This window comes from Nansenia antarctica (assembly GCF_963989245.1).
Source record: "Nansenia antarctica genome assembly, chromosome: 9".
NCBI classification, from domain to species: domain Eukaryota; kingdom Metazoa; phylum Chordata; class Actinopteri; order Argentiniformes; family Microstomatidae; genus Nansenia; species Nansenia antarctica.
This window is the reverse complement of record NC_137679.1, coordinates 1,965,000-1,988,951: the sequence shown is the minus strand read 5'-3', so window position 1 is coordinate 1,988,951 and position 23,952 is coordinate 1,965,000. Positions and strand designations below refer to the sequence as shown.

The 23,952-nt window shown below is 42.3% G+C and overlaps 2 protein-coding genes across 3 annotated transcripts; one reads left to right on the top strand and one right to left on the bottom strand.

Moving 5' to 3' along the window:
* Positions 1 to 1,089: 1,089 nt before the first annotated feature.
* Positions 1,090 to 17,080, bottom strand: LOC308165038 (fatty acyl-CoA hydrolase precursor, medium chain-like). Its single transcript, XM_080539139.1, has 13 exons — positions 16,983 to 17,080; positions 16,498 to 16,687; positions 14,367 to 14,505; positions 13,342 to 13,475; positions 12,546 to 12,699; positions 11,480 to 11,584; positions 10,908 to 11,012; positions 9,935 to 10,075; positions 8,401 to 8,478; positions 7,465 to 7,612; positions 6,573 to 6,722; positions 6,313 to 6,385; positions 1,090 to 1,660 (listed from the first exon to the last, which is right to left on the bottom strand). Exons 1-13 carry the CDS (start codon positions 17,050 to 17,052, stop codon positions 1,486 to 1,488), a joined length of 1,662 nt encoding a protein of 553 aa, XP_080395265.1. The 5' UTR covers positions 17,053 to 17,080; the 3' UTR covers positions 1,090 to 1,485.
* A 648-nt stretch (positions 17,081 to 17,728) lies between these two features.
* akip1 (A kinase (PRKA) interacting protein 1) lies at positions 17,729 to 22,430 on the top strand. 2 transcript variants are annotated; one of them, XM_080538983.1, is made up of 5 exons: positions 17,729 to 17,844; positions 18,536 to 18,772; positions 19,980 to 20,066; positions 20,587 to 20,694; positions 22,253 to 22,430. In XM_080538983.1, the coding sequence occupies exons 2-5, from the start codon at positions 18,581 to 18,583 to the stop codon at positions 22,421 to 22,423; spliced, it is 558 nt and encodes a 185-aa protein (XP_080395109.1). In that variant the 5' UTR covers positions 17,729 to 17,844; positions 18,536 to 18,580; the 3' UTR covers positions 22,424 to 22,430. The 2 variants fall into 2 exon arrangements, with proteins under 2 accessions (XP_080395109.1, XP_080395110.1); XM_080538984.1 differs by lacking the exon at positions 19,980 to 20,066.
* Positions 22,431 to 23,952: the final 1,522 nt, after the last annotated feature.

The following is a 23,952-nucleotide window of genomic DNA, read 5'->3' as shown; positions in this document are numbered from 1 at the left end:
TCTACCCCAGGGCCATTCAGGCCCTGAACACAGCAAAGACCTAGGTTCTAGGCCCTGGACAATCTAGACAATTTGATGGCAGCTACTAGATTGAAATCAAGTGCAATACTGAAACACAACTGTGAACATTTCAAACCTGCAAACTGCGACACTTTAAATGAATGTGCAATAACACTATGTCCAATATGACAACCCTCGGGTACATAAGGTTCAGAGATGGGAAATGTTAGAATAGGTATAGCATAGCATAGAGTACAGCACAGTGTTTTATTTGTATAGTATAGTATAGTGGATAGTGTACATAGCCTTTATTTATGTAAACCAGCTCTTTTCCCTTCTTGTTTTTAGTTTTTTTTTCCTAGCACCAGGGGAGCCCCCCCTCCCAAATGTCGTTGTTTGGTACCTGTACTATATCAATGACAATAAAGACCATTCATTCATTCATTCATATATAAACATTACTTACTTACTAGGCTGATCTGTCTTAGAGTTTGGTGAACACCCTTACACCTTCCCTCCACAGAATATTTGATTCTCCAATACACACCCTCACACACAAGACCAGGACAAGCGCATACAAATAATCAGCTTTATTATAAATTCCATGTTAGACATTTACTTTCAAATCGATACAAATGGACTAAATCCACCCTTCCAACCCACCCCCAGCACAATCACTACCCTTCCCTGGCTTACACTATGGGTGATGAGCAGCCCTTACAGGTGGGTCTACTATCAAGAGGAGACATAACTGCAACAGTGAAAAAGGGGAAACCCCACACTATACCCTGGTAGCTTGGGGAGGGCCCTGCTAACATCAACAAGAGAACATTAGAGGGAATTATCAAAAGGGGACACTGCACTCGATATTAATAATAATAATAATAATAATAATAATAATAATAAGGCACTGCAATCAGAAACCAATAGGGTACAGTGGTACTGCACTGCACACGTGATGACACTCCCATAGGTAGCCACCCCTGGTGCTACCCTTCATCTCCCTCCCCTCCACAGGGACCTACGGTGCTGGACTAGGTGGGGGGGGGGGGGGGGGGGGGGGGAAAGACGCACAGGCCAAACAACAAAGTCAGGTGCGTGGGGTAGGCTCTCCTCCTCTTCTCCTCTCTCCCCTACCCCACAAAAATCAAATCACGAAAATCAAAGAGAGAAACAGTCTCTGGTTGCCTGGAATTGAGACGAGACCTGTCGCCGTGACGACAGCGGGGCTCCGCCTCCGCGGATCTTCGAACTCAACTGTCATCCAGATCGATTCCGCTCCATTGTTGTGAGAGAAAAAAAAAACGTTTTCCGTTTTTTTTTGCCATAGGACGACAATTGAAGCGACGAAGAACCCACTCGATATCATAACCGACAGTTTTACATTCACTAAAATACCTACAATTCATCATCAAAGTATTGAGCCCTTGTGGAAGTTGAGTGAGCTAGAATCAGGAGGAGGAAAGAGAGAGAGGGAAGAGTGACCTACAGCTCCATCTTCTCCAGACCCAGACGCACCTTCTCAGGAAGGGTCTGAGTCATGAAGGTGAAGCGGTCCCTCTTCAGGTGCCGCCCAGGTAGCTGCTGCAGGCCGATGGCCAGGTACTCTCCCTCTGGACCGTACTGAGGCCACCGAACCAGGCCCTCCCCGTTAGGAGACCTGCTCACACACACACACACACACACACACACACAGAGTAAACACACACACACACACACACACAGAGTAAACACACACACACACACACAGAGTAAACACAAGGGATTTCCAAAGAGGCATTCTATATGTTAGTGTCGTGGATTAACGACACTAACATATAAGGGATTAAAGGGATTAAATTGATTCTTAATAGATTGAGTAAAACTTATAAAGCACAAAGACCTCAAATCAATTGTCTCCTAAAAGAGGCCTTTTATTAAGCAAAGTCACATGAGCGCAGAGAGAAAAGAGCAGACAAAAAGACAAAAAGCCCCCAACGATGGGCGGGACTCATATTTATAGAACTGTCCTTGGTCATGAGGTCACCATTCTTGGGAACCAATCATATTATACAAATCTGTGATTGCACAAGTTATGGGCCCTCCTGTCCATAGTCAGAATGATTCACTGCGCCACAGATCTTGGCCCATCCCTTACAGGAAGGAAATGGGCCTTCCTTGAGTGCTGCTAGATTCACCAAACTGTAGAGAGACTTCAATTTCTCAGTATAAAATGATATAAAAGTACAACATTAGGTGTCGGGTTCGTTCTGGTTCTAAATGCTATATTCTGTTCAGCTTGTTTGTAAAGCAAGCCATGCTAACCCGTCGCTAGTTCAAACAGACCGTAGTAGACTTTAAACAACAAAGAGACACGGAGTTCATCATGATCGTTATTTTCTTGCAAGGAGAATGAATGCGAAGTCTCCCCTTAGAGACTCCGAATTCAGACTGCCTTATCTTGCAAAAGCAGGTCATTTTATTCTTAACAGAAAGGCACACATGTGGTTCAGTTCTCATACAGAATGGAAAGGAGGAGACAGTTTGTGATCCTATCAGAGTCCTAGAAAAGGGGGTGGTGTTCAGAACGAATCATTTAACAGACGTGGCCGTGAGGCGACCAAAACCTGTTTTCGAAAAGTGTCATGGAAATCTGATAAGCAGGGGCATAAACAGAGTCCAGAGTACAAGGTTCACACAATCATTAACAGATGCCCAGAGACAGGCTGTGCAAAGTTTTACACAGTGATAATCCTGTTTTAACCTTCACAGAATTATATAGAGTATTTAACATTATGAAAACATCGTCTTTAACTCTAACATTTCCCTGCTGTTTTTCATAATTTATCACGATACAAACATTCTCTCTTTATTCAGGTCGTTTTAACTTTCTTTCATATTTTCTAGTTTAACTGTCATTCAACATCGCCGTACAGATCACACATGAATCTCAACTTGGATTAGAGTTTCTCAAATTGGGTTAGGTACTTAGGTTCCAAATATTCCTGAAATCAGTTTGTTAGTCATAGCTTTGAAGCAGGGGAAGACACAACAAACAATCATTTGATGTCAAGCATCACACATGTTCCTCCTGCCACTGCAGTCGATAGGTCAAGAGTCATTCAGTTCGTAAGGGATGCGTTTACAAATGTCTCTGATTGATAGTTCAGGGTTTCTATGTCATCTAGGACATTACTGCCCCAGACTGGGTCGTGTGCCTGGACGGGCGTCTCGTTTGGGTCGTCGGGAGGATTTGGTCCCCTCATTCTAAGAGGTAGTGGATCTGAAGAATTCTTCACCGGGTTTGAGACGTAATATTCACTAAATGAATAACCCCTTTGTAGCCCGGGCTTCCACCACTACCCGTCGTTCGGGGGGAACAATGTCAATTTCTTTAAATGGCTTTTGTGTATCTCGTTCTGCGATCTTGACAGCAGTTGAGATGCTCAGCAGCACCCCAAATGGCCCAACCCACCGCGGGCTGCGCCAGTGTCCTCCTTCCATCTCGTCGATGAGGATCTGGTCATCAGGTTGTATTCTCGATCCTGTAGGAAACAGAAGGGACTGGCTGATCATTTGTTCTGGCTATTTCCTATTTCCTAAATAGCCATCCACCAGTGTGTTTTCTGTTTCTGCCAAATCTGCTGTCTTTACATATAACGATGAATTGAGTATCAAGGACCCCAATTGAAATATGTACTTTCATGTCACTTGCTTCTGCAAATCTTCTAATAAAGTTTTCAATCAATCAATCAATACTTCCCTATTGTCGTCTACTATGGGTAGTCTAATCTTCCATTTACTATTTCAAATTCATTAATTTCATTTATTTCATTCATTTCATTCATTCATTCATTCATATCAAACCCATAGGTCTCAATTTTATTGTCATGTGTGTTTCCATTAGAGAAACACACTCTTCAATGTCCAGGTGTTTGGACACTGTGTTTGATCAATTCGTTCACGAAATGTGCGCCATTATCACAATTTTTTTTTTTTAAATTGTGTGTAATTATATACGTGAAAATGTGCATTAATCCCTGTCAATCACCTTCCCTGCTTTTTGATACATGTCATTAAAAAGACCATGTATCAAATTAGCTGCTGTTTGTAGAGGCTTTGTGGTAATACAATTTTCCCATCTATTCTATAAACTTTGTCATTCGTCCAAATTCGTATTACTCCCCTGGTCTCTGTTCTGTGGATCAGGAGGGGGTCACACTAAAAATAAAATAGCAGTTTGTCCTCTGTCTCCCTCCCTCCCTCTCTCTCTCTCTCTCTCTCTCTCTCTCTCTCTCTCTCTCTCTCTCTCTCTTTCTCTCTCTCTCTCTCTCTTTCTCTCTGTCTGTCTGTGTCTGTCTGTCTCTCCCTCTCTCTCTCTCTCTGTCTGTCTGTCTGTCTCCTGTCTGTCTGTCTATTCCTCTCTTTCTGTCTGTCTGTCTCCTGTCTGTCTGTCTATTCCTCGTCTCCTCTCCTCGTCTCCTCTTCTCGTCTCCTAGTCTCCTAGTCTTCTCTACTCCTCTACTAGTCTCCTAGTCTCCTCTCCTCGTCTCCTCTTCTCCTCTACTCCTCTACTAGTCTCCTAGTCTCCTCTCCTCGTCTCCTCTACTCGTTTCCTAGTCTCCTCTCCTCGTCTCCTCTACTCGTCTCCTAGTCTCCTATTCTCGTCTCCTAGTCTCGTCTCCTAGTCTCCTAGTCTCCTCTACTCCTCTACTAGTCTCCTAGTCTCCTCGTCTCCTCTCCTTGTCTCCTAGTCTCGTCTCCTAGTCTCCTGCTTTCTCTCCTTCTCTCTCTCTCCTCACCCTCGTCCTTAAACAACTTTAACATTTCTCTCTCTCTTGCCCTCTTGCCCTGTCTTTTCTTTTATAGCTGAAACCACTTCCCTGTAGTTTAAACACAACCATACACACGTCTGTGATTAGTTGGGTCCTCTCATTTCTCTCTCTGTTCCTCACTCTCACACTCTCTCACACACTCTCTCTTATCTCTTACACACACACATACACTCGCTCTCTCTGTCACACACACACTCCCTCTTATCTCTTTCTCAAACACACATTCCCTCTCTCTGTCTTAAACACACACACTCTCTCTTATCTCTTACACACACACCACAGCCCCCACCTGCAGTTTTCTCCTCTGCTCTCTCTGTCTATTACTGATCATACAGTAACCCTAATCTTGCACTAATTCTAACACATACACTTTCTAATTCTACACTTTTCTAATTCTCACTTTCAGTCATAGTTTCAGTTCCATTCTTAGTCTGCTGTTTACCTAACACGAAAAGGATATACATTTATCTATCAAAGTGGATTCCTTTCGTATGTCAAACTCCACAGTCTAATTTCCATTAGTCTACTGTTTACATAGCATAAAAAGATATACAGCTGTCTTTTAAAGTGGATTCTTTTTGCATGTCAAACAACTCCTATTTTGTACAATTTAGGATAGATAGACTATTCATTTCGATTGCAATCTTTCTTTTTCTATTATAATTCACTTTCATTCATAGTTTCTATTATATTTACCGGTCTTTGTTGCTTATGTCTTGGTCTGGATCTCGTCAGCCGTCCTTTTGGAGGAGAAAGGTTCGACATCTAACGTCACCGGCCTGGAGCGAATTCACGTTCCAGGACTTTCTCCGGGTTCGCTCGATCCCGGGCTGTACAGACTTCGGTGTGTCGAATCTTCTTCCCCCATCAGGCGACCTTGAGATCCGGCTTCAGAAGGACCAAATGTCGGGTTCGTTCTGGTTCTAAATGCTATATTCTGTTCAGCTTGTTTGTAAAGCAAGCCATGCTAACCCGTCGCTAGTTCAAACAGACCGTAGTAGACTTTAAACAACAAAGAGACACGGAGTTCATCATGATCGTTATTTTCTTGCAAGGAGAATGAATGCGAAGTCTCCCCTTAGAGACTCCAAATTCAGACTGCCTTATCTTGCAAAAGCAGGTCATTTTATTCTTAACAGAAAGGCACACATGTGGTTCAGTTCTCATACAGAATGGAAAGGAGGAGACAGTTTGTGATCCTATCAGAGTCCTAGAAAAGGGGGTGGTGTTCAGAACGAATCATTTAACAGACGTGGCCGTGAGGCGACCAAAACCTGTTTTCGAAAAGTGTCATGGAAATCTGATAAGCAGGGGCATAAACAGAGTCCAGAGTACAAGGTTCACACAATCATTAACAGATGCCCAGAGACAGGCTGTGCAAAGTTTTACACAGTGATAATCCTGTTTTAACCTTCACAGAATTATATAGAGTATTTAACATTATGAAAACATCGTCTTTAACTCTAACTAGGAAACTGGATGGAGAGCAGATTCCTACCCTGTACGAGCAAAGTTGCCCCAGTAGCTCATCATCGTCCTGCTTAGCTGCTCATCTTCCTCTGTGCACGAGCCTGAGAAGGAACAGTTGCAGAGTTAGAAGAGAGCTGGTGTTGAATGTTGAAATACTGTTCAGTATCAATGAGAGAAGGGGGGGGGGGGGAACAGGCTAAAGAAATAATATGCATATACAGTACATATATATTTCATATTTTTTTATGTTTTCATTATTAGGGCAGAGCTATTAGATGGAGTATTTACCATCTATTGTGATATGGGATTGAGTGTAGCAGTAGCCCATGACAAAAGATATCTCGTCTCCATGTTGACTCCTGGCAAAGCTTGGCCTCATCTTCTTCAGAGTGCTGGCAGATTCCTGGAACTCATACAGGTACACAGGGGCGCCTGCATCTGTGGGGGGGGGGGGGTGTAGGTGGGACAACAACACTAAGCTTTGTAGCAATCCTTTCATTTAACACTGGAACAGCCGTGCCTACTTTACCTACTATAAGAGCCGCCTCAGGGGTCAAATGACCATAGTCTTTACAATGGGAAGCTGCTATTTACACACAACGACCACTAGTTGGCCGGCTTGTAAATTAGCCTGCCTCCAACACAGAAAAACTGCAAAATAGCTTCATACTAGCTTATCCTGATGGGGTTTTGAAAATGTAAGGATACTGGGGTGGTAGAACGCACATATCTAGGACAAGTCATGAAAGGAGGGGTCCTGAAATTTTGATCAGGGTCAAATGTCCCCACCGATGGCTGTTCTAGTGTTAAATGTCCCCACCGATGGCTGTTCTAGTGTTAAATGTCCCCACCGATGGCTGTTCTAGTGTTAAATGTCCCCCACCGATGGCTGTTCTAGTGTTAAATGTCCCCACCGATGGCTGTTCTAGTGTTAAATGTCCCCCACCGATGGCTGTTCTACTGTTAAATGTCCCCACCGATGGCTGTTCTAGTGTTAAATGTCCCCACCGATGGCTGTTCTAGTGTTAAATGTCCCCCACCGATGGCTGTTCTAGTGTTAAATGTCCCCCACCGATGGCCGTTCTACTGTTAAATGTCCCCACCGATGGCTGTTCTACTGTTAAATGTCCCCACCGATGGCTGTTCTAGTGTTAAATGTCCCTGAATCTTGAATTGGTACCTCTGTGGTGGTTTGCTGTCTTCAGGGCTGGGATGGTGAACATCAGGTCCCCAACCAGCTCAGTGAACCCGTCCCTCATTCTCGCCCGATCTCCAGCGGCTCCCAGATACTCATCAGCCACCAGCTCAGCTGTCCACTGGTCTCTGGGCTGGAGGAGAACAATATTCAATGGAAGCAATATTGACCACGAGAGGAAGGGGGTTGTGGACTCATTCACCACTGGTACAGGGTTGTGGCACGAGGCGAAGCCGAGTAGGAAAACCCTGTACCAGTGATAAATGAGTCCACAACCCCACCGCCCTCCAATGGTCAATTGCTTTTCTACAACAGCCACCACATAATAATATAAAAAATAAAGACACAATTGTAACATTAAATTCATGTATTTACAATCATTAATCGTTTCAGAATACATATATCCTTCCGCCACAGAATATAGTCCCATAAACCAGATCAACCATTGCGTTGTAGGTCAGCACAGGTGTTCTTAATCAGATTGATTGGGAGGCGCATTGATACTGGAAATGCGGTCTGAACTGTGGGTCGTTGAGATATTTACCACTGTTGCTAGCCAATCAGAATCCAGTATCCAAACACGCTGTTGTAGAAATTGATATAGAAAATCTACAGTATCGAATCATATCATGTCCTATAATGACATTGTGTGTTGCTTTAAAGGGGCAATCTGGGATTGGTACAGTACATACATTTTTGTGGTGGTTGTGGTGGCTGTTGTAGAAAAGCAATTGACCGTTCGAGGCCAGGGGTTGTGGAGACATTTACCACTGTACAGGGTTTTCCTACTCGGCTTCGCCTCGTGCCACAACCCTGTACCAGTGGTGAATGAGTCCACAATCCCCTTCCTCTCATGGTCAATTGCTTCCTTTTAAATGTTACGCAATGTCACCTGACACAGGTGAGCAGGTGTTGTCTTACATCAGGGTAGAACACGGCCAGGAGAGGCATCACCTGCTGTCTGTCCACCCCCCCCTCCCAGCCCGGAGGACCAAACAGCTGCCAAGAGAACACACTCTGCATTAGCTTGTCCTATATCCTATATCACACATCCTTAGCCTCATAGCATAATTGCCTGAGTCATATTTTGTCCAAATGTAGATATCTGCCTAACTCTCCTCTCCTAACACTGCTGATTCACTGGGCATTATTGCCTCTATGACATCAGCCTATCAGAATGCTTGTTACATTCCAACATCACTATCTGCCCAAGTCATCTCTTTGACAGAGGCATGTTTGACACTACATACAAAGATGGCTCGGCTGACCACAAGTGAAGCGTAACTTAGGCAATTATGCTACGAGGCTAATGATGTTTAGAAAGGGGGAAGAAATCATTGCAAAACCTTAGTAATCTATGGCAACATATCGTGACGTTAGAATTATAAGGATCTATCTCCATTTTTGTCAAAATGTAGTTTTTTACATAATCTGATCCATTAGGTGTTTATTAATGCCTATGTGGTGTAATTTTTAAAACAATATTTTTAGTTAGTAGTTCATAAAAAACAAAGGTTCCATCTCACAGAACATAATGGAATGTAAAAACCTTGACGCTCAATATCTCTGAACTGCCCTAAACGGAGATAGAACCTTATAATTCTAAGCTCACGATATGTAAAAAGGAATAACATTTAAACTCGTCATGAGTAAACTTCAGCAACACATTTGATCTCAACACTTTCACTAAGGAACTCTTTCCATTTGATTAGACCAATTGTACATGTATTTATTTTTTTAATCTTTTTTTACAAAGAAACCAATAACTTTATGCCTAATATAGATTTTGACATAAATCATTAATAATAATAATAATAATTTGTTATATTTATAAAGTGCTTTTCCGGGGCTCAAAGATGCTGACAATATGGGAGAAACGGAAAACACAGAAACAACAAGCAACAGATAACATGAGCACATAGAACACAGAGTTAACAAACAGGGAGGGGGGTGGCAGGGTTAGGGGAGATGGTTAGGAGTAGGGGAGGTTGTATGCATGTCCAGAGGGGGGGGGGGGGGGGGGGGGTGGCAGGGTTAGGGGAGATGGTTAGGGGTAGGGGAGGTTGTATGCATGTCCAGGGGGGGAGGGGGGTGGCAGGTTTAGGGGAGATGGTTAAGGGTAGGGAAGATTGTATGCATGTCCAAGGGGGGAGGGGGGTGGCAGGGTTAGGGGAGATGGTTAGGGGTAGGGGAGGTTGTATGCATGTCCAGGGGGGGAGGGGGGTGGCAGGGTTAGGGGAGATGGTTAGGGGTAGGGGAGGTTGTATGCATGTCCAGGGGGAGAGGGGGGGTGGCAGGGTTAGGGGAGATGGTTAGGGGTAGGGGAGGTTGTATGCGTGGGAGAACAGGGAGGTTTTGAGGTGGGATTTAAAAGTGTAGAGTGAGGGTGAGTCTCTGAGTGGCTGAGGGAGAGAGTTCCAGAGGCGGGGTGCATCATTGTTCAAAGCAAACTCACTTTTGCTACCGGCCAGCCACCTTCGTCATCATTTACTCCATTAATAAACGGCACTTTGTGCATCTCGTGATTTTGGAAAATGTCCTTCGCTGACTTGGGCAGGAACTGTCCATCAACAGTCACACCAAATAATATCGGATTCTAAAAAAAAAAAAATGGTTGAAATGTTCAATAGTTAGAAGTTGCCAGATAAAAAGGAGAGACGTTAAGTCAACATTACCCAACAAATAACAGTAGTCCTCCAGAAAGTATGAACATAAGTTATTGACCTCTAAGGTCTTTAGTAGTTTATTGTCGGCAGCATAAGGGAACACTCAGAGATGTACCCGTGATATGACCTTATTGAAGGTGCTATTATCAGGGTTCCCACACCTTCTGAAACATCACATTCAAGCACCTTTCAAGGACTTTCAAGACTCAATTCCATCAAATTCAAGGACCCAACACGGCATAGTTTGAGACAGATCTAAATGAGAGTTTATATAATAGGAACTATCCGCTCACAGACAACAATTAAAAAGAGAGGCTTGAATGTGTGAACACGAGATGGTCTCTTGCCTTCTCTACCATAGCACAGCAAAACAATATATTGTGAAATGTGCGTAAAGTTAAGCAATACAGAGACTTATTTACTAGTTGACGAGCTAAAGTATTTTTTTTAAATATATATATATATATTTTTTTTTTTAGAGAGAGAGAGAGAGAGGGGGGGGGGGGGAATTCAAGCACTTTCAATGACCCATGTCTATTTTCCAAAACTTTTAAGACCTTGATTTCAAGGACCCATGGGAACCCTGTATTATGCCCTGCTACAGGAGGACCATGTATTCTATACAAAACATGTACATGTATGCTCTCACTGTCCTCTACATCACGTTGGATAAAAAAGGTCTGCTGAATGACATACAGTATCATATTTGATATTAGCAGAAACATCGGTGCTAATGTTAGGTCGGTGTCCAGGATATCTCACCTGTTTTATAAAGTTCAGTATGTCATCCACAGACAGCTTCATCACGCAATCTGCCATCTTCTCTGTATTGGAGATATCATCACATCCAGATGCGTTCGCCACCATCTATTAGCAAGACACAGGATATCAATGGACCTATCGCTAAGCCACGCCCCAAAATAGAAATTGTCCAATCATATCACAGCAAAAGTCACGACAAGCAGAAAACTCGGACAAACAACTCGCTAATATCTGATGGTGAAAAGCTTCTAGACTAAATATTCTTGTCATCTTAAAAAAAAACAAAAAAAACATGTCTATAACTTGGCTGTGGTCAATCAGAAATCAGAAATGTGCCAACTCCCGCCATTGTAAGTCATTGAATGTCATTCAGTCACGGTCGGTCAGTCAGTCACTGTCAGTGAAGCGTTGTTTGTTTGTTGTTTGTTTGTTGTTTGTTTGTTGTTTGTTTGTCCGAGTTTTCAAAGGGGGCGTGGCTTAGTGATAGGTCATGGAAGTGAATTAGGTGGTAAGACGGTAAATATACATATAAACATTTAAATAAATATAATAATAATAATGAAATATGAGACCTGGGCCAGAGGGAGGGGGTTGGGGCTGAGGAGAACATCCATCTCTGCTGTGCCACTCTCCGCTATCCCACCATGCAACAGGCCAGCAGACAACGGAGAGAGGAGCTGGTAATGTTACATAAATAAAGTCAGTTTCACATGTCTGAAGTCTCCCAGTATGAAGTAGTCTGAGCCTTGAATGTATTTGAATGTATTTGAATGTATTTGAATGTATTTGAATGTATTTGAATGTATTTTATAAAAGAAAAACATGGACAAAAATTATATCAATATAAACAATGAAAACATTGTAGAACTATTCATTTTTTGCCTTTCTGGAATTGTTCAGGCTATCAAAACTGGATTAAAAACATGCACAAAGTATTGCTTTCCAAATATATCTTGAACAAAATATATTCATGATATATTTATAGTTTTTTTATATTCAATCACAATATTTGATATAGAGAAAAAGACAAGAATGTCATATTATTATGGCTTATGTTTTAAATATCATATCCGATAGAGAACAGTTTTCCCACATATATTATCAAGTATATTGAAATTGATTAAAGTGTATTGTCTAAAATGTGCTTAATCATACATGAAATGCGTGTGTGTGAGAGATATGTGTGTGTGTGTGTGTGTGTGTGTGTGTGAGAGTGTGTGAGAGTGTGTGTGTGTGAGTGTGTGTGAGAGATGTGTGTGTGTGTGTGTGTGTGTGTGTGTGAGAGACGTGTGTGAGAGAGAGAGTGTGTGTGTGTGTGTGTGTGTGTGTGTGTGTGTGAGAGAGAGATGTGTGTGTGTGTGTGTGTGAGAGTGTGTGTGTGTGTGTGTGTGTGAGAGATGTGTGTGTGTGTGTGTGTGACGTGTGTGAGAGTGTGTGTGTGTGTGTGAGAGAGATGTGTGTGTGTGTGTGTGAGAGAGTGTGTGTGTGTGTGTGTGTGCGTGCATTCGTTCATATATACAATAATACAATTGTATTGTACAATAATACAAATATTATACAATCATTTCGTTGCATTTTCTTGTACTATGTAATGACAATAAAGTGAATCTAATCTAATCTAATCTAATATATCCTCACCAGTAGAGATACGCTCATTCCTCCAGCAGACTCCCCAAATATGGTGACAGCAGCCGGGTCGCCCCCAAAGTTGTGGATGTGTTCCTGGACCCAGCGCAGGGCCTCCACCTGGTCCAGTAGACCCATGTTCCCCGGGGCGAACTCGTCTCCTGTGCTGTACGGAAAACAGATTACTTGGGTCTCATCTTTTCATAAAACGGACTGCACTTATATAGCTATGCCTTTATCCAAAGCGCTTTACAACAGCCTCTCATTCACCCATTCACACACACATTCACACACCAATGGCGGCAAGCTACCATGCAAGGCGCCGGCCGGCCCGCTCATTAGGAGCAATGGGGTTCAGTGTCTTGCCCAAGGACACCTCGACACGTGGCCAGCCGGGGCTCGAACCGCCGATCTGCCGACCTTGCGATCATTAGACGGCGGCTCTACCTCCTGAGACACAGCCGCCCCATCTTTTCATCTTTTAGTGAGATTCCTGACAGTCTCCAGTACCAGTCAAAGGTTTGGACACACCTTCTCATTCAATGGTTTTTCTTTCTTTATATATTATTTTCTGCATTGTAGATTAATAACTGAAGACATCAAAACTGTGAAAGAACACATATGGAATGATGCAGTAAACAAAAAAAAGTGTTAAACAAACCAGAATATGTTTTATATTTTATATTATTTTAGAAGTACAGTATATCAATAAAGAAAAATAAAGGAAACCATTGAACGATGAGGTGTGTCCAAACCTTTGACGGGTACTGGACGTTCACGTGTAGTTCGACAGCAGACCCAGTCTCACCTGAAGAACCCCAGCAAGCCCAGGCGGTATTGGACCAGAACCACAACCACATCCTGGTAGGCGGCCAGGGCAGAACCATCATATGCTGACGCAGCGCCCGCGTACAGCCCCCCTCCGTGGATCCAGACCATGACCTGGGAAGAACCATACAATGGACCTATCGCTAAGCCACGACCCCAAAATAGAAATTGTCCAATCATATCACAGCAAAAGTCTCTACAGGCAGAAAACTCGGACAAACAACTCGCTAATAATCTGATGGTGAAAAGCTTCTAGATTAAATATTCTTGTCATCTTTAAAAAAAAAAACATGTCTATTACTTGCTGTGGTAAATCAGGAATCAGAAATTTGCCAACTCCCGCCGTTGTAAGTCTTTGAATGTCATTCAGTCACGGTCGGTCAGTCAGTCACTGTCAGTGAAGCGTTGTTTAGCTATAGCAGCCAGTGTGAAAACATCTTCAGATCCAGACCATGACCTGGGACACGCATGCAGTACATTCTGTCCACTCTGTCCATTTCAAAACTGAAATCATGGCTGATAGATAACCAATCATGTGACCACTGACCACAAAGCGACCACATTTTAATGATTTAATATTTGATGTAATGTTTTCCTGAGTGTAAAGTGTGATGTTTTTATTTCCTGTAGTTCTGTTTCATCTGATATTTCTATGTCCTGTAGTTCTGTTTTAAATTGTTTATAACATCTGAGGCCGTATTTCCCCTGTGGGTTTACCTGCCATGGGACTGCTGATGCAATCTAGCTATCCAGCTAATTCAGGGAGAGTCAATGACTGTCCATTGTCCAAGAGACGTCCTCAGGGAAGCCGGAATGTGGGTTCAGATGACGTCTTTCTAGGACGTCCAGATGATGTCTTTAGGACGTCCTAAAGACGTCATCTGGACGTCCTAGAAAGACGTCATCTGAACCCACATTCCGGCTTCCCTGAGGACGTCTATTGGACTCGTTGTTTACTGGGTAGACTTACAGGTAGCTTGGTGTTCTCAGTGGGGTTAGACTTACAGGTAGCCTGGTGGTCTCAGTGGGTTTAGCCGGGGTGTAAATGTTGAGGTAAAGGCAATCTTCCGACACCTCAGGAAAAACGTTATTGAAGGCAAAATTGCCCAATTGTTTGATGGTCAACTGTCTGTCTTGAACACACCTAAAAAAAAAAAAAAAAAAAAGGCATATCATCAGGTTTTCGGTGATATCGCATTAACGGAATTACATGAACATATTTGTAAAGGAACAGGTGACAGTTTCACTGTCCAAAGCTGGGCAAATTTAGAAGGTTCTCTTTTTCACTGAACATGTTTAATTCAAGCCTTCCAATACAACCCGAGACTCATTTGAGATGTAAAGGCCTGTTAACTCATTCACTGCCAAGGGAGAATAACGTCACCCAAAATTGTCAAAATTCTAGGGTGCCAAAAGTGAGTTTATTCACCCCAAAATGCATACATTATGATGCTTTGTTTTTGTAGCCAATCAAAACCTTGTTGCTAGGTAGACCTGACACCCTGAGTGTTCCGGAACTCTTTGGCAGTTGGTGTCTTTGGCGGTTGGTGAGTTAATGTGGCCTTAACGTGACCTTAACTGCTCCTCCTGAGACATCTACTACCCCCAGCACTATGGCAAGCCGTTTTAACATTTATTAGCGAAATTTGACTAGTCGTAATTCGATTTTTACTAAAACACACATTTTAATTTGTATTCAAGATATCTATAACGTCATTCTGACTAGTCAAAATTGAATTATAGATATCAGCAGTGATGTCACCGAAAACGACACTCAACTCGTCACACATCCTTATATGACATTGCAGATATCTGTAATTCAGTTTTGACTAGTCAAAATAATAGTTGCAGATATCTCAAACGTCATTATGACTAGTCCAAATTGTATTGCATGACGATGCTCAGGATGCGAGGTATCTCATGATATTGGCGGGACCAGCAAAGCATTTGATGAGTGTTGGCAGAAGCAATGGCGGTTGCTGTGGTGGATAGGATAGCGCGAAAATGCCATGAAATAGAGAGAATATATCATCAAGGGATTTGTGGTGAACGTGAGATTCGTTCACTAGATGCTTGTACTAGAAATCTACAGCGCATTGCAGATGTGAAGCTGCTCCCGCGTTTTCTGACAACAACAGACATATCTGAAACGTCATTTCGCCTAGTTTTAACTCTAATTTAAGATATCTGTAATAACATTTCGACTAGGCAGAATGAAAGTTAAAGATATCACCAATTTGAGATAGCAATCATTACAACTAGTCATAATTCAGTTGCAGATATCGACAATGTGAATAGCTGATATCTACAACTGAATTGTAGATATCTGTAATGACAAACCCCATACACTTGAATGGCAAAATATATTTGAATCTTACTAGTCAAAATATAATTACAGATATCTAAAATGTGAGTTTCGATTAGTCAACATATAATTAAAGATATCTTGAATTTGAGTTTTGACTAGGCAAAATTATGTTGCAGATATCAGTAATGAATATCCATTGTAGCTAATAAATGTTAAAACGGCTTGCCATACTAGCACACGCTTTTCCCCTATACTGTGTTTCCTAAGACTTCTACCCTTGTACTGTTTCTCCAGTGTCTATATATATTATAATAAAAATATATATATATATTTTCTTCTATCACAGAGACTGCCAAAGGCCCCTGGCCTGAGCTAGATTACTCTTCCTGCTACGACTGGTGAACTGATGATTCACTTGCTTAGTCAAATGTATTGATTGTAAGTCGCTTTGGAATAAGGCGTCTGCTAAATGCCCAACATGTAAATGTAAAAATGTGATGCTGGGTCTTACATGAGAGGCTGCTGGATACACACACACACACACACACACACACACACACACACACACACACAGACAGACAGACACACACACACAGACAGACAGACAGACAGACAGACAGACAGACAGACACACACACACACACACACACACACACACACACAGACAGACACACACACATACAGACACACACAGACACCACACACAGACACACACACAGACACACAGAGACACACACAGACACCACACACCACACAGACACACACACACACACACACACACACACACACACAGAGACACACACACACACACCACTTGCTGGGTCTTACATGAGAGGCTGCTGGGTGGCGTCCCTCACCCCCCCCCACCCCCCTGCCGGCCGGGGCGGGGCCAGCCTCAGAGGGCCCACAGGTGGCTGGGCGAACGGCACGCCCAGGTAGGAGTGCACCTCCGCCTCCCTGCCCTTCACACTCAGGTACCGTCCTCTCAGAACCCCCTGGCTGGTCTGGACCACCGGGCCTGTTCAGTTATTACAATCATAATAATTATAACAATCATAATAATAACAATAATAATAATAATAATAATAATAATGATAATAATAATAAGACATTAGACTTATATAGCGCTTTTCTAGACACTCAAAGACGCTTTACAAACTGAAAAGATCGAGTAGTAATAATAATAAAAAGAAACCAAAAACACACACAGTGACAGAATGTATAGCTAAAGTATAGCTAAAAGTTGCAAATGCTAAACCTTAAGAAGCAATATTGACACGATCTAACTGGAGATGGACTATGAGCCTACTCACCATTCAATTCTGCCGTAGTACACAGAAACAGTATGCTCAATAACCCCAGTGAGTGTGTTAAACCCTCCATGGCGAACCGACTCAGGTGAGCTGTCAACGACTCCCGTGACCCCTGTCATGCAACTCCGAACCACTCGAAAATAGTGGAGACTGTTTAGTTAAATCGGTGAAAGGTTAATTTACTTTATACAACAGTTAGATCCGACCAAGTAATTTGATTGGACAAGAGGCATCTCATTAGTATATTCGCGATTAAAACGAAAGCCTCGTTCAGGCAACTCTCGATTGGGATTCAAAGTGATTCCTCGAATGAGAATGTGTATGAGGACATCTAGTGGTAGGAATTGGTACTGCAACATGCGAAGTTACAGCATGTATAACGATATTATTTATTATATTTAGATCATTAAACACTAATTGTGAACTGGAAGATCATAAAGGAATAATCAGAGCAATACAGAACAATACTGGTTTTGATGCAAAGTCATTTTGTCATTCTCACAAATGTCACAATATATAGATAACAATCAAGAAAAACGATATCATTCGCCATTAATTAAGAAGACACATTTTAATCTTAAAATAATAATAATAATGCTACTGACAACAAAGTCATTAATGCAACATAACGTGCAGTTTAATGTAATCCAAAATGTGTTCTCAGTAAGCCTATTAAATACAAAGAGAGGGGCAATGTTCAGTAAATAACGAGGTTTGATCCCCAGAGCGACCCGTACGTCCACCCACGATAACTAACGCGAACGAGTTGGAAGTGAAGCAAAGTCAAATCTCTCGTTGCGCAAATTGCCAAATCAACAATATCATTGGATAGAGATTAAAAGTGGCTTGTTTTGGTGTTTTGGTGAGTAGCCTATTAACTAGGAATGGATGTGCTCTCATCCGAAATCTGTTTCTGCAAGTTTTCATTCGTCTAAAAAACAAACTATTTGAAATGAGTAGTTCACTGTTCACCCAGGCTGTTGCATGCTTGGAGCTTGTGTTGTTGGATCTATAGCTCAATATATCATAACAATCGTTCATGTTGTGATGCAACAAGCACCACATTTGGCAGAAGTGTTGATGAATATAACAAATCGGGATATTGGGCCATCAGACACTCGCCCCCTGGTGGCCGTAGCAGCCATTTGATTCATAACATGTGTTTTTGAAGGCGAGGCACGACAGGTGAAGAGGGTTTTATCTCATTATTATTATTATTATTATTATTATTATTATTATATTAGATATTATAATTTATTTATTTTTTAGATAAAACCCTATTCACCTGCCGTGCCTCGCCTTCAAAAACATGAAATAGTTGTAATGTAACTAAGTGATTAACTGGCTAACTATTTTATGTTTTTCTGAAATGTTATGTTTAAATATGCAAATGATGCATTAATAACTGAAATCTGAATATTGGATGAAGCCAGGTTTTAAAAAAAAATAAAAAAATAAAAAAACTGTTAAGGTTATGTCACAAGGAGTATTGTGATGTCAGAGATGTGTCATGTATGTTTCGGTTTGTTACAATGTTGCTACTTCACCAGCAGGCGGGGTTGTACGGTCCGTGTCCCTGGGGGAGCAGAGCCGTGCGTATGGAGGAGAGTGACCCCTGGGTTCAGGAGGAGAGTGACCCCTGGGTTCAGGAGGAGAGTGACCCCGGGGTTCAGTCCTCCCTGCGCCGCTCGGCCAGACTGGGCCTCGAGGTGTTGGAGCGGGCCTCCAGACGGACCGTAGACTGGTGCAGCAGCTCTGCTCCGTCCAGCAGTCACACTCCGACTCACCAGGTAGCCTGCTACACATCGTGACGTTAGAATTATAAGGTTCTATCTCCATTTTTGGCCAAAACTGAGTGTTTTACATAATCTGATCCATCAGGTGTTTATTAATGCCTGTGTGGTGTTATTTTTTAAAATGTTGACATGTTTGAGTTAGTAATTCATCAAATACAAAGGTTCCATCTCACAAAACATAATGGAATGTAAAAACTTTGACGCTCAATATCTCTGAACTACTCTAAACGGAGATAGAACCGTATAATTCTAAGCTCACGACATGTCTTCATTTCTATCTATCTGTTTTTTGTTATTTTTTATGTGTTTTTCCTTATAATATTACATTAGACTTATATATCGCTTTTCTAGACACTCAAAGACGCTTTACAAACTGAGAGAAATCGGACCTTGATGGTCTTTTAATGGCCACACACACGGCAGTTTTACACTCTGATCACACACATGCAAGTTTTTAGGTGAACACACACACAAACACAAGCACATGCACTATCTTCGGCGGGTCGCCAGGTGGAAATTGTCCTCTGCCTTTGTAACCCATCCGGGCTGCCATTCCTCCACTGGCAGCCAGGGGCAGCGGTCGCCCTTTTGGCGCGGCTTGAACCGACGCCCGGCGCCCCGGGGACCAAGTAGCGTTCTTCCCCATCGTGGTCAGGGACGGGTGTTCACTTTGGCATGTCTTTCCATGTGGGGTGAAGGAGACCCCTAGTGGACATGGGGGGAACATGCCAACCCCAAGCCACATATATGTGCCACAGCAACCAGGCTTTCACCCTTTTTGGACTCCCATCCAGGTTACTAACCAGGCCCAGCCCTGCTTAGCTTCTGAGATCTGACGAGATCAGGCTTGACAAGGTGGTACGGCCGCACAACTGAAAAGATCGAGTAGTAATAATAAAAAGAAACAAAAGGTAAATAGAAGAAAGTATAGGGGTCTAATTGAGGTAGTGCTGGGGACACATGGGAAGGGGAGGGGGGGAGAGGGTTAACTGGTGAAGGCGAGCTTGAAGAGGTGGGTTATGAGGGCCTGTTTAAATGTTGGGAGGGTGTTGGCCTGTCTGATGTGGTTGGGGAGGGCGTTCCAGAGGGACGGGGCTGCGGCTGAAAAGGCCCTGTCACCCCAGGTCCGGAGCTTGGTCCTGGTGGTCTTGATTAACCTTGAATATTCCGGTGGTTTCTGAAACTCTCCTCGTCTCCACAGCTTCAGGGAGACTCGACTCGTTCAAGCCTGGATGACGCCTTTGAGATGATAGCAGAGTTCATGGCACAGACGACATATCAGTGCAAGGTCAGATGGTCTACATTTGAGGGGAAAAAAAATCAAGGCCTTAAAAGTTTTTGAAAATAGACATGGGTCATTGAAAGTGCTTGAATTCCCCCCCGCCCCTCCTCTCTCTCTCAATTTAAAAAAATAATAATATATATATTCAAAAAAATGTTTTACGTTATTATATTAGATAAGTGACATTGCTTAACTTAACACAGTAACTTTACACATATTTCACAATACATTGTTTTGCTGTGCTGTGGACCATCTAGTGTTCAAGCCTCTACATTCAAAAGCCTCTCTTTTTAATCATTATCTTGTCTGTGAGCGGATAGTTCCTATTATATCCTCATCTAGATCTGTCTCACACTATGCTGTGTTGGGTCCTTGAATTTGAGGGACTTTAGTCTTGAAAGTCCTTGAAAAGTGCTTGAATTTGATGTTTCAGAAGGTGTGGGAACCCTGATTTAATGTTGTCGGGGTCTCTTTCATTGCATAGTGAAAATGTGTTTGATGGAATTAAAATGGTGTATGTTTTCAGAACTTCTACATGCCAGGGACTTCTCCGGAGCCCAGCGAGAACGAAAGAACCCACGTGTGTAGATATCACCACCGCCGCCCAGGACCCTCGCTGCCAACCAGGAAACACGTAAGGCAAAGTTACATGTTGCTCTTCAAAGTAATAATCTGTAGGCCTGTGCACCTTTATAAGCTTTCATCAACAAGTCTGACGTTTTATTGTTGTAAATTTCTTTTATTAGGATAAAACCCCTGGAGATGAACCATCTCGTTTTCGAGGGGGTCCTAAGTTACAACACAATGCATAATACAATAATACAATACAAATATAATAATACATATTGCATAATACATAATCATTACATATTACATAAGAACAGGATAAACAATAAAAGACACACACATGACAAAACACAGACAAACAACAACACACATTGCCGGTTGAAAACATTGAGAACATCACAACCATAACACAACCAAAATGGATAACAGAACAAGGGAAGGCGGATCTACATACAACAATATACATACTACATTACTACCTTTTATATTGACTGATATCAGCAACAATGCACTGGCTTGGCAACCAGTTCTGCCCCACTGAAACCTCTCTTAACCCTTTTAACCCTATTATTAATCAGGGTTCCTACGGGTCCTTGAAATCCTTGAAAGTTTGTGAATTTGAGAAAAAGAAATCAAGGCCTTAAAAGTTTTTGAAAATAGACATGGGTCATTGAAAGTGCTTGAATTCCCCCCCCCCCCCCCCCCCCCTCTCTCTCTCTCTCTCTCTCTCTCTCTCTCTAAAAAATATATATAAAAAATGTTTTTACTTAACTCGTCAACTAGTTCTGTCTCAAACTATGCCATGTTGGGTCCTTGAATTTGAGGGAATTGAGTCTTGAAAGTCCTTGAAAGGTGCTGTTTGAAAGGTGATGTTTCAGAAGGTGTGGGAACCCTGATTAATTATTAATCATTAATTAAACATTCCGCCTGGATTTATTTTTGTTTCTTTGGCTGTAAAAGTGTCAGAAAATGTCTCAGGAGTAAGTGCTTTTGGCTCTTTTAAGCCTTATTAAGTTGCATGGATTAACATGGCTTTCTATGAGGACCATTGGGTTCCTATGATGCATTTAAAACGGATCTCCTCTTTTATCTTTTAAGCTTGACAGCTCAATGCAACTTTACACTGTGTACTAACTGAACCTACTTAACTTCTATACACAGGGTTTCCCACGGGTCCTTGAAATCCTTGAAAGTTTGTGAATTTGAGAGAAAAAAAATCAAGGTCTTAAAAGTTTTGGAAAATAGACATGGGTCATTGAAAGTGCTTGAATTCCCCTCTCTCTCTCTCTCTCTCTCTCTCTCTAAAAAAATATCTATATTCAAAAATGTTTTACTTATTTCACAATATATTGTTTTGCTGTGCTGTGCAGTAGGGAAGGCAAGAGACCATCCAGTTTTCACACATTCAAGCCTCTCTTTTTAATTGTTGTCTGTGAGCGGATAGTTCGGATGAGCGGATGGTATGTGTGAACACCTAATCTAATGGATGGTATGTGTGGACACCTAATCTAATGGATGGTATGTGTGAACACCCTAATCTAATGGATGATATGTGTGAACACCTAATCTAATGGATGATATGTGTGAACACCCTAATCTAATGGATGGCACATCTGTTCCTGCAGGCACGGCGGGCGCCTCCAGACTTCCACATCGAGGTGTCACCAGGCAGCTACGCCGTCACCGCCGGGACCGCGGACTCACCGCAGCAACACACACGCCTGGTGCACCTCGCTGCAGGACAGAGCATGAACCTGACCTTTGACCTCCCAACCAATCATGAATCTGACCTTTGACTTCTCAACCCTGACCCCTGACCAATCATGAACCTGACCTTTGACCTCCCAACCAATCATGAACCTGACCTTTGACCTCTCAACCCAGGACCCTGACCAATCATGAACCTTTCCACAGACAATAACAAAACTGCCAAAACAAAAATGTTTACTGTACGTCTGTGTTCTTGCTTAAGAGGATGTTTCTGATGTTTTTATTTGTTGCACTTGAGCGGGGAGGAGGAGGGGGGGGGGGGGGGTGTTTTACAGTGTTATGATTTGCTGCTTAATAATAATAAGCCATATTCTGATGATCCGATCATGTTGTTTTTGTTTAAGGATTTGTATCAAATTAAATGTCTGTCCCAAAGTGTCATGTAATGCACAGATGATGATGTACCTTTGCCCTATGAGTGTATCGTAATAAAGTATGTTTTATATTTTACAACAGTTAGTTCCGACCAAGTAATTTGATTGGACAAGAGGCATTCCATGAGTGCTGATAGGCTATACAGTATAACAGCACTGGGATTTTTAACTATGTATCACTCCGCCGCACAGGTGTTCTACTAAATGACCGGTAACTGTTGTATAAAGCCGTAGAACTGTTGTATAAAAGCAATATCACACTCGAGGTCGTGCTGAACTGAATAGCAGCACGGCTGTGATCGTCTTCGGTACGAGGCCGTGCTGATATTCATTATAACAGCACTCCCTCCTGTGTGATATTGCTTAAATAAAAACCGATCACTTGACATGGCCCTCCTCCTGAATACAGTTTCACCATGGTAACACAGCAGGGTAATAAACTAGTCAGACATACAGCAGCCTATAAGTCTGATCTTATCTGATCTCTGCCACCATGATTGAACTTTGTTCCCTGAGTCATCAGTTGGACATCAGGTGGAGCTTGACAGCATGTTTCTTGACCAAGCTATGATTTCCTGTAAAAACAGATGCTCTGCAGTCCCTCCTCTGCATTGTGTGTGGGTAATAATGCAAGTGAAAGGAAAGGAAAACAAGGTATAAATAGGCTTACTGTTACACCCTATGAGGCTATCATAGCTATCTGTGGAACCTTCTGTTGCAAGACCATCCAGACGAAATCTACAACATGGGTGAGCTTTATGCAACTTTATCAAACGTATTTACATCTGAGGTTGGTGGTTGATGATTCACAAAGAATAGTGCAGCAGCCGTTAAGATATCCATAATATGATGATGTTAAAAGTCCTGTACAGTAAATATACTACTCTTATTCCTTTTCTGTTTTGGCAGATTGATATTGTAGGCTACAGAAGAAGAGCTAATATTGGTGTTTGGTTGGAATCATATGGCTGTGTTCTCCAATGCCTTCTTGCGCCCTGTAGCCTATAGATCAGATACCAAGTACACGGATCTGCTCGTCTAGACCAGTGGTTCTCAAGCCTCTCCTCGGGGACCACCAGCCGTTCCACATATTTGATCTGTTCCACCACCACCAGCACACCTGATTCAACTAATCAAGTGCAAAGCAATTATGGTTTGTACTTGATTAGTTGAATCAGGTG